General features: G+C 42.6%; 1 protein-coding gene across 1 annotated transcript in view; it reads right to left on the bottom strand.

The window, feature by feature from the left end:
- Positions 1-346: 346 nt before the first annotated feature.
- LOC126418449 (general transcription factor IIE subunit 1) overlaps positions 347-16617 on the bottom strand; it is a 71769-nt gene continuing 55498 nt past the window's right edge. Inside the window, exons 6-7 of the mRNA XM_050085213.1 lie at positions 15261-15507; positions 347-1315 (exon numbers count right to left, since the gene is read on the bottom strand). Coding sequence (XP_049941170.1) covers positions 1140-1315; positions 15261-15507 — 423 coding nt within the window. The 3' untranslated portion in view covers positions 347-1139. The remainder of the gene's footprint in view (positions 1316-15260; positions 15508-16617) is intronic.

Genomic DNA, 16617 nt, shown 5'->3' with positions numbered 1-16617 from the left:
TTGTAAGCAATCATGAACTCTCAAGATAACATGTTTTCAAAACTATCCATCAAACAGAACAAAGCACTTACTTCAAAGCACAAGTTCAGAACTGCCATTTCTTTATAAGGACTGGCACTGTTCTGTTCCTTAGACACGGAAATTCTATAGTCCATGAGTACTGAAGGCTTGGTGTTGAAGAAGAGGATACCCTAGACCAAAATACACTGAGTAACATCTTGAAGTGACAATGTGGAATACATGTGTGTGTTGTTATAGTAAAATTTCTGAACTACTCTTACACTGGAGAAAAAAAATCTCTGCACTAAGGAAATCTAATTTAACAAGCAAATACAATAAAATAATATTTTGCAGATGATAAGTTGCTTTTATTACTTGTGAAAAAAAAATATCTTAATTTTCTTTTGACTGACCTCTGTGCATTGTAATTTTACAAGTGGACTCACTCACTCATTCACACAGATTGACCATTTAGCTGACACTTCACGGAATGGATGCACAGAGATCAGCAAACTTCTGGCAAAATGAATAGGCTGATACAACACTCATTTTTTACCTTCTTATGTTTCAATTTTTTTTATATCAAAAATATACAGTCAGCACAACATTTAAATTCTGTCATTCAGTAAACAACTATCAAATACAATTACACAGATCATGATTTGTCTACTAAAATAACAACTTCATTTAAATGGGACTCTCATGTATTGTTCGACAAGTGTGAGCAGTAGCTCACAAATTTCATCACAGAAAATCTTTTCACAACTCTTATCACATCCAGAAATAGTAACAGTGCTGAGAACAGTTTACGTAGCCACCAGCTAGCTTTCTTCTTCCATGCATGACAAGGACAACATCAAGATCATGTGCTGCAGTAATAATGAACAACAAATGATCTCTACTCATACAACATCAAAGGGAAGGTTACTTACATATATAAAAAATAAAACAAGTTCATTGTTACAAAGAAAACTATTTGGAAGCAGTGGAAGTTTGGCTGAAATATATATATGGCATTCTGTGAAAATTCATTTCAGTACACAAAAGTTTTAACAGGTATGTCACTTCTCAGCTTGTTCACAGCACAATAATGACACCACTTTCAGATCCCTTCTCTTAACATGAAGAGCCCACAAATTTTAGTCATACATATGAGAGTAGTACTCCTGGTATATCTGTATGTATGCTTCCTTCTCAACTGGTGTCATTTGAGCAATAAGGGTATCATTCACTTCTGTAACAGGAACACTCTTGTCTCCTATTGTGACTGTAGGAACATAGTCATCTTCCTCTGAATCCATAATTTCAATCTCATCTGAAAGAAAAAAAAAAGTTGAAATAAAATTAAAACCTTTATCATTGAGAAAGTACCATTAATAGTAACATATAACTAGACATTACAGCACTCCTAGCTTTTAAACCATAGGTTTTTAATTAAGGGAGGAAAATAGAAAAAGGAGTAGGAGTGCAGCAAGGCACTCAGAACTTTCTTTCTAATAGCTCTTACTATCTTGTCTACTACAGCATTATATTAATTACATTGGGTTACATGAGAGGTTTCAGAAACAAATATGAATTCTTGCTCATGCTAATTAAGAAATACTATAGAGCAGTTATCAGATTTTAATCTCCACTTTCCACTCTTCCTTTCTGAACATTAGGACAGAGCTCAAGCCCAATTTACAAAGTACTGGCTACAGAACAGGAAGGATGACATTACTATTTACACTACACCCTAGCCAGCCACAACTTCCACTTTGTTAGTTCTCCTATAGACCATTTTAAAGACTGTCCTAATACGATCACTGTCAGTAACACTGGATGAGTGTTGACACTAGACACTGTGTACATCCAATTGCACTATCACTCACAAGTAAATGCAAGATTTGTAATTTTTGGCTACAAATTCAAGTTTCCACTGTTTAGAAAGTAGCGATACCTTTTATTTATAATACTAATTAAACCTAAGTTTTAGTAATAGACCTTTCATTCCATAGTCACTATAAGTTACCTGGCGCCCACTGAAGGATAGAGTCCTTCCATGAGACTGACAGAAAGTGCAAAATGGTAAACCAAGAACAGCTAGAAACAAAATGGAAAGCAATAGAAGCATGCATGACTACGGGAAAGAGTAGCATCTGTATCAATATTGATGGTAAGACAGTAGTAATCAAAGAAAGGAAGGCTGAGAGGTGGAAGGAATATACAGAAGGTCAATACAAAGGAAATATACTCGAAGATGATATTAGAAGAAGGAAAAAAGAAATAGTTAAAGATGAGATGGAAGATGTGATACTGTGAGAAGAATTCGACATAGACTGAACGACCTAAGTCGAAACAAGGCCCCTGCAGCGGAAAATGTAGTGACCAGAATCTGATAAGGCAAGAACAACATGAAAATCTTTGGAGGCTGGCCTACTGGCTGAAGGCACCACACAGCAAGCCACCCTAGAGTAAACAGCTGGATATCAATTGAAGAAGGAGAATCAATGGAGATGGTGTGGTGGTATAACAAGTACAGCAAGTAAACCACGACTGAAAACCTACGACAGCAAATCCAGAACCAAATCAATTATGTGTAGTGAGATCAATAGAACAGTGCAGTGAAATCACGGCAAACTTTTGAGCAGCTGCACTTGTAGGCCAGCAGGACAGACGTGTCTCCATAGACAGAGCTGCAGTCGTCATCAAGGCTCATGCCTTCCAGAGTACTTTCAAACTTGCCAGGCCAGGATAACAGAGGCAGAGATCCTTGGGGGCAGGGGGTGGGGTGGGGGTGGGGGCAGCCAATACAAAATTATTGCACCTGATTGGAGGATGGGTGAAACAGTGGACTAAACAGGTGCTTGATGTCACTAGAGGTGCAAAACAGTTCAAAGGCCATCACTGGGAATTAGGGCCCTTTGTCCAATAAGGTGGTGCAGGGAAGCCCAAGTAAGTAAGAGAGATTGTTGGAAAGTATCATCAGAAACCTGAAAAGCAGTGAAATGCTGTCACAACCACTGCAAATACGTGTCCTAATTACCTTTGACAATGTTAAATGGTAGAAGTGCGTGTGGACAGCTCTCTGCCTGGCAAGTAACCACAGCCTGGATGGGAACCTGAATCTGTAAGCAATCCAATAAAAACTGAAATTGCTGATGAAGCAATTCAGTCTGTTACTGAAACAGCTTTTGGATCTGCTGTCTGAACTGCTGCTGCAGGAGCAGTTGCTGCTGTTGCTATTCCAGCCTCATGTCTGTGGAATGCCACTAACCTTTCTCCCCATCACCAATTATAGTGACCAAAATCTGGCAAGACTGGGAATGACTCAGAAACCTAGGAAGCCTGGATGACTGGCCAAGGGTGTTAAACAGCGAACCACCAGAGAGTAAACAGGAGGACAGCAAGAGAAACATGAACAAGGAAGATGGCACACTGGAATAACAAGTCCACCTAGTAAACCAGGATTGAAAACCTAAGACATAGTGAATCCAGAACCATAACAATGATGTTGTAGTGAGATCAATACTATAGGACAACAAAATCACAACTGAATGACTGAGCAGCGGTGTTGCTGGCTGTAGAGGGCAGGTGTGAGCACTGATAGGTCGGTATTATGGGCGTCTCTCTGTAGCCAGCACTGCAGTAGTGACAGCAGCACTCGCAGATTATAGCAGTGCCTTCTACCAGCTGTCATCGCGGATTGGGATCCTTGGGAGAGCCAGCCAAGACAAAATTATTGCATCTGATATGCAAGACTCATGAGACAGGTGAAATACTCCCAACTTTCAGAAGAACCTAAAGAACTAAGTTAAAAATGACAATCTGGAATTCTTACATTAATGGGCTTACATGGTATTAAGTTGCCAGTATCCCTGTACACTAATAATAAAAATGTTAAATTAAAACTTTAAAAAAAAATATTTGTAAGGTGTCTGTATTCACTTAACAAATTTTAAAACAGTAAACATTTTGAGTCCACTGATGTATAACAGGGCAGACATATGATAATTAACAAGATGATTTTACGCAATATAGACTTTCTGACATGCGGTAAACTATTATGTGCAAAGACTCAAAAGCATTAATGACTATTGTATTTGCTAGCTGTTATAATGAGGCCTATATGCATTTGGCAAAAAAATCTAAACAAATCAATAAAAAAAATCTAAGAGCCCAAACCAGTGGGGGATGATTTCCAAATACTGGCACAAATTATCAACAGAAGAATAGGCTGACTGATAGAAGCTGACATGTGGAAATGTCAGCTTGTCTTCAGAACAGATGTAGGAGTTACATGAGGTGATAATGATCCTACAACTTATCTTACAAAATAAGACACAGAAATGTGTCTAACACAACAACGCATTGGAGAGAGTCCGGAGACAGGATGCATAAACGGACAAGAAAAAAACAATTCCAGATTTCCTGGATAAAAATACACTTTTTCACAGGTCAGAAAACACTTTTTCCCAGATGAAAATACACCAAACCCAACTGAAAGTATATTTTTCTGTGTTAAGTGACAATATACTTTCCCTTGGAGTTGTAAAACTCATCAATACTCTGAATGGTAATCCAGCAAAAAACCTGTTTTGGAAAAATCTCTGATGTGCAGCATGATGTACACTGCATATTTTCATATTACAGAAGTATAAACACAAATTCCACCTAATACAGCATGATACCTTCCTAAGCACTGAAATCGAGATTGTGCTACACAATGCACTTTTGTCAGCTAATCTTAGCTCATGCCACCTGATCTTGGCAGCTAATGAGAGCAGATGTTCACACGGAGCCTAAGAGCACAGCTTAAATTGTAGGAACTGAATATTTCTGAAAATTTCACTGTTGTGCATCTAATTTCATGAGTTACCTGGCTGAAAATATGTTCTGTCGAGCATTCTTATTTTTCCATAGGAAAGCCAATTACATATGAAATTGTTCAAGAACACACCTCACACATTTTGTAGGATAATTATACTTTTGCCATGTACTTTCACTTGTATGTATATTTTCATCCAAGTGAAAAGTGCATTTACACCTGTGAAAAAATGTATTGCATAATTTGTAATTTATGAAAAAACTAAAATTATATGGAAGACTAACCATGAAACTTCATCTTTTTTAGCGTGTGTGACCCTTTAAGACACACCAAATACAAACATGCTAGTAAAATTTTAAACAATGACATAAATGGCTGGTCTTCTGGGCACAAAAGTTTTCTGTTCATTGATTCTCAAAGTGTTAACTTTGAAAGAGAGTCAAATGCTCTGTGATTTAAGAAATTCATTGCACATTATCACCCATAAAATAATTCATCTTCCATAAAAGGAAATTTGCTGTGAAAACAATGCTTGTCAAACACCATTCACAATATTTTCCTGCAACCTGTTAGAAATGTAAACAGTTGTGACATCACACTCATTAAAAGCAGTTTTTTGTAACAAAGTATTGCATAGACTTCTTGCTGAAGCCTCTGACACATTTTGCTGCCAGCAGATGCCTGTATGAGCAATATGTTTATTATTGTAAATGGCACATTTTCTTTGCAACTTGAGTTTTATTTTGGTGTTATTCTCTCAGCTACTGCAGTATTGTTCTGCAGTGACAGGCTAAAGTAAAATTCTGTGATAGAGTATTAGTTGTTACCAGACAAAATTACAAAAATGTAACTGAAAACTAAAACAATGAAAAGTTCCCAGAGTTCCAAAAGATTTCTGGGTTTTCCCTAGATGAAAAAAATTCCCGTATTTGCTCCAAATATCCTTGTTGTCCTTGGGTGTATACACCCTAAGAAAAAAGATTATATGATGAACATCAAATACAATTAAAACAATTGTAATGTAGTATAATCAAATGAAGTCACGTGGTGCTGAAGGAATCAGGTTAGGAAATGCAACACTAAAATTTCTGGATGAATTTTGGTGCATAGGCAGCAAAATAGCTGATGGTGGAAGAAGCAAAGGTGATATAAAATGTTGATTGGTAAGAGAAAGAAAAACCTTTCTTAAAAAGACAACTATGTAAAGTTTAAGAGTTAAGATATCTTCCTTGAAAACATTTGTATAGAACGTGGCCTCATATGAAAGTGAAACATGGAAATAAACAATACAAACAGGAAGAACTAGACTTTTTGAAATGCAGTGTGCAGAAAAATGATGATGATTAGGAGGGCAGATGGGATAACTAATGAAGACTTAGCAAAGCGAATCAATGAGAAAAGAAATTTACAGCCGAACCAGGAAAGATTAATAAGAAGCGTCAAGAGGCACAGAGGAACAGCTAGTTTGATACTTGCATAGATTGTATGCATGAGGGGGAGGGTGGATTAAGAGACAGACCAAAGCTTGATTATGGGACACAGGTACAAGTAGATGTAGGCTGCAGTAGCTATGAAGAAAGAAAGAGACTTGCTGAGAACAGACTAGCATTGAGGACTGTATAAAATCAGTTTTCAGACTGAAGACTACAACAACAATAACAAAGGGAACTGTAAAAATTATGAATTTATTTTTAACACCAAAATATAATTTTACAGCCATGCTTCATAGTTCCATGCAAAGAACAGTACAAATCCATGTAGTACATTAAAAACTGCAGTTAAACATTTTTCAAAAAAATTCAGGCCATGTTTCCATATTGTACATGCTTAAAAATTAATTGTTAACTGCAAAAACTGGTATGATCATAATATCTTCACAAAGTTTCAGTCACATTTATGGCACAATATACCAACACTGTGATGCATGAAGGGAAACGTAAAGTATCTAACACAAAATTTCTTAAAAAATAAAAAATAAATAAAATAAAATAAAACTGGAATGTTAAACCAACCTGTTGTGACAGTGCCTTGACATTTAACAGTGCCGCCACGACAGTATGCGTAAACGGCGATAGAGGCGCTCCGCAACTCGGCTGAGCGCGGGAGCGCCACCTAACTACGAACGGCGCTGGCCGCATGTCACGGCACGGCAGTCGAATAAGAGGTACTGAGTTGTTATCATGTAACGAACTATTGTTTCTAAGTGAGTGTGTTTGAATATCCATGCAATTATTGGTGATTAAAGGTTATAACACTTTTTGGCAACGAGGATGGGATCTTTTCACTGCGTTGTGGATTTGGTGTTCGTGACGGGGCGGACATTGAACAGCTTATGCAAGCGCTCATTGAACAACAAACACAGCTGACGGCTGCTATTCAGGCGTTGTCGACGTCGCTTACTCATCGTCTGTCTTCCTCTTCTCCGCCTCCATTCCCTCCTTACGACGAGGCCACTGAAGATTGGGAGGATTATGAGAAGCGTTTGCGGCAACACTTCTTGGCTTTCGGCGTTGTCGACGCTCCTGTGTGTAAGTGGTTATTTCTATCTTGGATTTCCCCATGGATCTATCAGCTGCTATCTCAGTTAGCCCCTCTGTGGGAACCTGCCTCTCTGTCCTTCCAAGAAATGTGTGACTTATTGTCTAACTATTACCGAAAAACACCCACGTAGTTGATGCCCGCGTGGCGTTCTACCGGTGTCGTAAACAGCCCCATCAATCTTACCGGGCTTGTGCGGCGGAACTACACAGTCTGAGTAGGAAATGTCAGTTTGTCATGGACGCTCATCATGAGTCTTATGCTGATTCAATGGTTAGAGATGCTCTTCTACGGCTTGCTCCTGATAAAGAAGTTCGGCAACGTGCCCTACAACTGCCAAACCTGTCTTTGTCGGAAGTTCTAAGCATCGCTCAATCCTTTGAAGTGTCTCCAGTTACACGAAATCTGAGAACTTATAATAAACAGAAAATTCCTATCATTGGCCTGCCTACAAGTCTGTTGTTAGGCCCCTCACGTTTTATGTGGTGGATCATGCGGGCACTGAAAACCTGTTCGGTTATGATGCTTTCCAGTTGTTCGGGTTCTCCATTGATGATGATGTGCACCTCATATCTGAGGATATTCCGTATCAACAGCTGGATGGATTGTGTTCTGAATTTTCGTCCGTGTTCTCTGCTGGTCTGGGTCGTGCCAAGGATTTTGAAGCCCACATTACTCTTAAACCTTCAGCTCGCCCTAGGTTTTTCCGGGCACGCCCTATTCCGGTGGCATTGCGTGCACCTGTCAAGGCTGAGATAGACAGGTTAACACCTTCAGGGATTCTCCTTCCTGTTGCCTCCAGCGAATGGGCATCGCCAATCGTGGTGGTTTCTAAACCAAACGGGAGTCTGCGATTGTGTGGTGATTTTAAAGCCACTGTCAACGCTCAGAGCCTCATTGACACTTATCCTCTTCCCCGTCCTGAGGAGTTATTTACCAAGCTCGCTGGGGACCAGTTCTTTTCCAAACTTGACTTATCGGAGGTGTACCATCAGTTGCCGTTGGATGCTTCTTCCAAGGAATTTCTTGTCATCAACACTCCTTGTGGGTTGTATCAGTACCAGCGGTTACCATTTGGCGTCGCTAGCGTGCCGGCCATTTTTCAGCGGTTTTTGGAACAGCTCACGGCTTCCGTTCCCAGCTGCATAAACTATCTGGATGACATTGTTGTCACGGGGGCCTCCACTGAGGAGCACCTTCGCAATTTGCGTTCACTGTTTTGGGTTTTGCATTCGGCTGGGTTGTGGTGCAATCTGGACAAGTCACAGTTCTTCCAACCCTCCATTGTATATCTTGGTTTCCACTTGTCCCGTGAGGGTATACGTCCTCTACGTCAGCACGTTGCGGCCATTAACGCTCTACCCCGGCTGTCTACGGTCAAAGAACTTCAGGCGTTTCTAGGCAAGATTGCTTACTATCACAAATTCATTCCAACCACGGCAGCAGTAGCTCATCCTCTGCATCAGCTGTTACGCAAAAACGTCCCTTTCTGTTGGTCCGACGAGTGTGAGCAGGCTTTTGTCCGCCTGAAGGCTCATTTGCAGTCGGCGCCTTGTCTTGCCACATTCCGTCTGGGTCAGCACTTGGTTCTGGTGACTGACGCGTGACAGTATGGCCTAGGGGCTGTTCTCGCCCATCGGTATGAGGATGGGTCAGAACGACCCATCGCCTATGCTTCCAAGACCCTCAACGATGCGCAACGGCGTTACTCTCAAATCGAAAAGGAGGCGCTCGCTATCATTTATGCTCTAAAAAAGTTCAGCGTTTTTTTGTATGGTTCTAAGTTTCACCTCATCACCGACCACAAGCCGCTGGTCTCTCTGTTCAGCCCATCGGCGTCGCTTCCGGATAAGGCAGCTCACCGCCTGCAACGTTGGGCCTTATACTTGTCTCGTTTTCACTATGAGATTCACTATCGCCCCACGGCCCAGCACGCCAACGCTGACATATTGTCGCGATTGCCGATGGGCCCCGACCTGGTTTTCGATCGTGATGAACTACTCTGTTTCCACATTGATGAGGAAGAACGTCGTACGGTCGAGGGTTTTCCACTTACAGGTTCGCAGGTCACGTTGCCTACTGCGCGGGACCCGGTCCTGCGTCAAGTGATCGGTTTTGTTCAACGGGGTTGACCGGACAAGACCAAGGGCCGGGCTTCGGATCCCCTTCGCAACTACCATGCCTTGCGCCTTCGTCTGTCTGTTCGTGATGGTGTTGTTCTTCTGGCCACGGATGGCGCATCTCCATGGGTCGTGGTGCCAGCCTCTCTTCGCAAAGATGTTCTCAAACTGTTGCATGAAGGCCATTGGGGTATTTCTCGGACTAAGTCCCTGGCCCGCAGGCACATTTATTGGCCCGGTATTGATTCGGACATCGCCCACATGGTTGCTGCATGTGGTCAGTGTGCTCAACAACTGGCTGCACCTCGTACAATGCCCTCTCCATGGCCTGATCCGGCGCAGCCATGGGAACGGGTGCACGCTGACTTTGCCGGCCCCTTCCTCGGTACTTATTGGCTACTGTTGATTGACACCTTCTGGAAGTTTCCGTTTGTTGTTCGATGTCCGTCGCCCACCACTGCAGCGACGATGCTGGCTTTGTCCAAAATCTTTGCGCTAGAAGGTCTTCCATCCACGATCGTCACGGACAATGGCCCTCAGTTCTCTTCGCAGGCCTTCTGTGATTTTTGTACTGGACAAGGGATTCATCATGTTACAGTGCCGCCCTTCCATCCGCAATCGAATGGGAGGTCGAGCGCCTTGTCCGCACTATCAAAAGCCAGATGAAAAAAATTCCTTAGTGATTTTTCCACAGATGACGCTCTGCTGCAATTTCTGAGATCTTATCGCTTCACGCCTCTGGGTGACCGCAGCCCTGCTGAACTCTTGCATGGCCGCCAACCGCGCACTCTAGTGCACCTGCTTCACCCTGTCAGACCTTGTGCTGTGTCCCCTAGTGCGGGAAAATACTCGGTGGGTGCCAACGTGTGGGCACGAGGGTATGGATCTCGCCCTAAATGGATTCCAGGGGTGGTCAAGGCTCTTCGCGGCCGCCGGCTTTGTGAAATATGTACGGACGACGGCATGGTTGTTCGCCATTACGACCAGATGCGCCCACGAGTGGTGGCCACGCCGGTGCCACCGCCCCTTCCTTCACCTCCACCAGCCCGAGAAGCCAGTCCTGTCACTGCTGCCGATCTACCGTACGTGTTGATGCAGCCGACGTCGCTACCGCTTCCGAGTACGCCGGAACCAGCCCCAGTCGCGACGCCGCCTTCTGCGGGACCCATCTCGCTGGAGCACACCCCCAGGTCCACGACACCTATGGATGCTGCTCCGGAGTTTTCACCCATCATCTCGTCCAGGAGGCACGTCCCACGCACGAGCTTCCGTCCTGGACATTTTCGACCATACTCTCGTGTCTCTCTGCGGAATCTTCTTGGGGCCTCACAAGAGGCCATGGATGTCTCCGCACTGTCCATGTCTCCAAGGAAGTGAGTGCCCCCTTTTTTTTTTTTTTTTTTTTTTTTTATAGTGCCGCCACAACAGTACGCGCAAACGGCGATAGAGGCGCTCCGCAACTCAGCTGAGCGCGGGAGCGCCACCTAGCTACGAACGGCGCCGGCCGCATGTCACGGCACGGCAGTCGAATAAGAGATACTGAGTTGTTATCATGTAACGAGCTATTGTTTCTAAGTGAGTGTGTTTGAATATCCATGCAATTATTGGTGATTAAAGGTTATAACACAACCTACCTACCCACTGAGCCTCATGTCAACCACGATTCAATGATGCTTTAAAATTTAACTTTGTCTTGTGAGGGAAATGCTTCATTGCAATTTCTTCTATCTACGTACCTTAATAACTATTTTAAAGCATTTTTATGTTTATATTGAAGGAATGACTGCTTCTGATGTATCTATAAATCTTATTTTATTTGCAATTGATTTCTGTGTTACATTATACCATCATCAAGCTCTTCTATGATACCAAGCGATCTTAATGATGAATGAAAACTACCTCTACTCTATTATTACACATTTATTGTGTTATGACTAGTTTCATTTCCTCAAACATCTTCAGGATGCCTGTAGTTAAACAAAACAGGAAAATAGACTAAATCTATAGCAACTTAACAAATAAAATAGGTGACTCACATTGATAACAACTTTATACTAAATCCTTAGTGAATTGTGCTGAAGTTACGACATAAATGGTCTGGTTGTCATATGTAATGTTAAAAACCAAATCCGAGAACAGTGATAAATATCCTGCTCACCGCTTCACAGAAGTATGGCAAGCAGACATGGCATAACACACACAGTAAACTGCCTGGACAGTGGCACTCCATGACAGCCGTAAATACGTAAACATTGTAATTGGGCCTTTGTTAAATGCATCAGTCAACTGTGCACTCATAATCGTTACAAGCAATGACCAAACCTTAAGTATAAAATTCATATTAAAGAGTGCACAATTAATGCAAACAATTGAAAAGTAGAACTGAACAAAAGTTAGCAATACAATTATGCACAACAACACGGAAATAGGTGACAGATCTTACACCAAACTTCATCATTTGGCAGCTGTGATGATGAGTGAATAATTATAAAGTATAGTTGCAGAATAATTATGTAAATACATCTGGAATGATAATTTTGATCTCACACAATGATCATAAATCATTGTTACAAGAGGTGCTTTTCTTTGAACATGTAAAAGAGGTAAGGCAACCAAGCTAATGGTTATCATATGCAGTTAATAAAATTACATGTGAGCTTTTTGTAAGTTAGCTACAACTATTTACAATGGAAGAGAACTTACACCAGTGGTTACACAACACTGTATCATCCTAAGGCTGATAATGCCTTATGACCTATTATACAATCAACAGTGAAGTAAATACATATGGTACAACAGAATCCCTAATTTGTCATACAAACTGAGCATGACTACGGAGTACAAGCCATTACAACTAATAATGTCTGGTCACTGAACATGTAAAAGAACTGAAAATATCTGAACTGTGTAGTTTTTGTGTGACGCTAAAAACTAAATGTGAGCTGTGCTTAATTTTGTACAGGTCTATACAATAAACGAACAGGTGCTAATCACACATATGAAGTAATTGCACACAACATGGTGAAGGGAAAAAAAGAGGCCAATTACTATGTTTACCTCTGACATGGAGCAGCCCTGTCTGGGCAGTTTACAATATGCAGCATGCTATGTCCGCTGGACATACTTCCACCGTGCAGTCAGCTGAATGTTTATGATCAGTGTTCTTGGATTTGGTCTTTAATATTACATGAAAACCAGCCCATTTATGACATGACTTCAGCACAATTCAGTGACTGCCTACTTTTTTTATATTAAGATGTTGTGGCATTAGCCAAATTTCCTGTTTTGTTTAACTGCAAGCAACCTGAAGATGTTCAAAGACACAAAACTAGTTGTAACACAATAAATGTGTAATAATACAGTTGAGGTGATTTTCATTATTCATCAACATTAAGGTCAGTTGTGTGTTCAATATGATCAAGTTTATTGCCAGTTAACCATCATTGAAAATCCCACAGAAGGTGCAAAAAAATGATGTCTGCTATGCTGAAATGTCTTTCAACCATACCACTTTCTCTCCTTCTCAACACTTACACCGTCTGCCTTCATACAAAAACATCCACACTTTCACTTCTTCACATCAGCTGCTTCTGCAACAACATTCACGAATACCTCTTCCGTTTACTAATTATTCCAGCCTCTGAAATCTTGTTTTCTTTTTCTTTTCTTTTTTTTAAAAAAAGAATATCTTCTTTGCCTTTATAGGCCACTACGCATGTTCCTATCACTGAGCATCAATTGCCCAATTATTATACACTCCTGGAAATTGAAATAAGAACACCGTGAATTCATTGTCCCAGGAAGGGGAAACTTTATTGACACATTCCTGGGGTCAGATACATCACACGATCACACTGACAGAACCACAGGCACATAGACACAGGCAACAGAGCATGCACAATGTCGGCAATAGTACAGTGTATATCCACCTTTCGCAGCAATGCAGGCTGCTATTCTCCCATGGAGACGATCGTAGAGATGCTGGATGCAGTCCTGTGGAACGGCTTGCCATGCCATTTCCACCTGGCGCCTCAGTTGGACCAGCGTTCGTGCTGGACGTGCAGACCGCGTGAGACGACGCTTCATCCAGTCCCAAACATGCTCAATGGGGGACAGATCCGGAGATCTTGCTGGCCAGGGTAGTTGACTTACACCTTCTAGAGCACGTTGGGTGGCACGGGATACATGCGGACGTGCATTGTCCTGTTGGAACAGCAAGTTCCCTTGCCGGTCTAGGAATGGTAGAACGATGGGTTTGATGACGGTTTGGATGTACCGTGCACTATTCAGTGTCCCCTCGACGATCACCAGTGGTGTACGGCCAGTGTTGGAGATCGCTCCCCACACCATGATGCCGGGTGTTGGCCCTGTGTGCCTCGGTCGTATGCAGTCCTGATTGTGGCGCTCACCTGCACGGCGCCAAACACGCATACGACCATCATTGGCACCAAGGCAGAAGCGACTCTCATCGCTGAAGACGACACGTCTCCATTCGTCCCTCCATTCATGCCTGTCGCGACACCACTGGAGGCGGGCTGCACGATGTTGGGGCGTGAGCGGAAGACGGCCTAACGGTGTGCGGGACCGTAGCCCAGCTTCATGGAGACAGTTGCGAATGGTCCTCGCCGATACCCCAGGAGCAACAGTGTCCCTAATTTGCTGGGAAGTGGCGGTGCGGTCCCCTACGGCACTGCGTAGGATCCTACGGTCTTGGCGTGCATCCGTGCGTCGCTGCGGTCCGGTCCCAGGTCGACGGGCACGTGCACCTTCCGCCGACCACTGGCGACAACATCGATGTACTGTGGAGACCTCACGCCCCACGTGTTGAGCAATTGGGCGGTACGTCCACCCGGCCTCCCGCATGCCCACTATACGCCCTCGCTCAAAGTCCGTCAACTGCACATGCGGTTCACGTCCACGTTGTCGTGGCAAGCTACCAGTGTTAAAGACTGCGATGGAGCTCCGTATGCCACGGCAAACTGGCTGACACTGACGGCGGCGGTGCACAAATGCTGCGCAGCTAGCGCCATTCGACGGCCAACACCGCGGTTCCTGGTGTGTCCGCTGTGCCGTGCGTGTGATCATTGCTTGTACAGCCCTCTCGCAGTGTCCGGAGCAAGTATGGTGGGTCCGACACACCGGTGTCAATGTGTTCTTTTTTCCATTTCCAGGAGTGTATTAGTCAGATCAAATGTACTAATACATTTCTCGCACTTATTAACGATTGACCCATACCCTTATGTCTTGTTCAACCAACATCTTGAGGACTATTTATAAAAACTTAAATTTTCAGTTACTAAGTCATACTTTTCTTCGATAAATCCTCCCATTCTGTGATCATGGTGCAGAAATCATGATATATTTTCAGTAGAAGATACAATCTAGACTGCAATGACAGCAGAAGCTATACCGACACCTTCACTGAAGGTGCATATCAAAAGATTTGGCTGTTTGTGACTAACGTGTTACCTGCAGTTCCTCAAAAACTTCTGGAGATGCCTCAAAAAGGCAATACACATCAATAAAGCTTCTGCTGTCATTGTAACCTTGACTGTTTTTCCTACTGACCATACTTCTCTACATTTCTAGCACATACATGAACCAGCTATTACTGGTGCATCACTTTACAATTCCAATACTTAAAAAAAGAGTTCTTTCACTTCAAGATGTCTTAAAACATATGCAGGTGCTTAATTTCAAAAGCCAGAGAACAGGAGGATGTAAGCAACATGTCAGACAGAAATAAATATAATATGCAGCACATCCTAGGTAAGAAATGAAATGTGGATACTGACTTGTGTCAGGCATCGTACCCACAGCACCCGTGACCTGCTCATCACCGCTGCTGTCACTTGCTGGGCTGGATGCACCAGGCAACACAGACCGGACTGCAGCATTGGCTGCTGAACCAGACAGCCCTGCTCCGCCGCTTCGCCTCTCATGAGCCAGCAGAACTGACATGATATCCTCCTGGTTGCGATTACTGCCTGCTGATGGTTTTTCGGCTGCAGGCTCTGTGATCACAGGTGTCGCAGAGTCAACCTGTGAAATTACAGCAGTTGGTGACATGAGTTTTACATATGACAAATCTCTCTGATAAATACAGGGTGTACGTAAAGTCCGGGAACACTTTCAATTATTTATTGCGCAGGAACCAAGCATTGTATAGATATTATACATATGTCATCTTGAAGAGAAACCCTAAAAGTTGTTTTTTTCCCCCATGTATATCGCCACAGCCTAGTTTGGTAATTTGCCGATAGTCAGCGCTAGTCGCAAACATGGCAAGTTCAGGTGCGGAATGAGCTGTTTCCCGAAATGGCCTCCCCAATCACCAAATCTCATTCCCTGTGACTTTTTTCTGTGGGGACACATTAAAGATCTGGTGTATGTACTGCCTCTACCACGTGATGTAGCAGAGCCCTTGGAGAGAATACGGAAAGCGACTGCCACAGTCGATGATGCCATGCTAGGACGGGTATGGCAAGAATTCCATTACCGTATTGACATCTGCCGGGAATCTCATGGTTCACATATCGAATGTTTGTAAAAAAAACTTTCAGAGTTTCTCTCCAAAATGCAATATGTATGACATCTGTACAATGTTTAGTTCTCGTGCAATAAATAATTGAAAGTATTCCCAGATTTTATGTACACACTGTACAGACAAATTTACTATTCAATATACACAACTGTACTGCACTACAACACTTAACAACTGTAGTAAATAAAATCACACAACAGAGACTGTAACAGACCATTTGATTTTGCTAAGATGTTAAGATTTCATCCATGGGTTCACATTATAATGATGTGTGTGTCTTCTGAGGCATAATTTTTATTTATTTATTCTAACACATTATACCCCTGCTTGAAGCTAGTAACTCGGGGTAGCTATATTTCTTTATGAGGAACATTCAATGTATTTTTGAATCTACTTGTCTTTGAACCACAGGATGATGATGTTTTCTTTGTATGGACACATCTGAAAAACATCAAGAGGGATTCGATGGTGGGGAGACCTGAGCCTGTAGCGTAGCCAGTGTAATTATTGGACCTAACGTCCATATTTATTTCTGCACATAGCTGTGTTGTATTTCACGCACATCACATTTGACACCAGGAAAGAGCTGTTTGGGCATACATTCATTG

Source organism: Schistocerca serialis, chromosome 9 (assembly GCF_023864345.2).
Source record: "Schistocerca serialis cubense isolate TAMUIC-IGC-003099 chromosome 9, iqSchSeri2.2, whole genome shotgun sequence".
Lineage (NCBI taxonomy): Eukaryota > Metazoa > Arthropoda > Insecta > Orthoptera > Acrididae > Schistocerca > Schistocerca serialis.
This window is presented reverse-complemented; position numbering and strand designations above follow the sequence as displayed.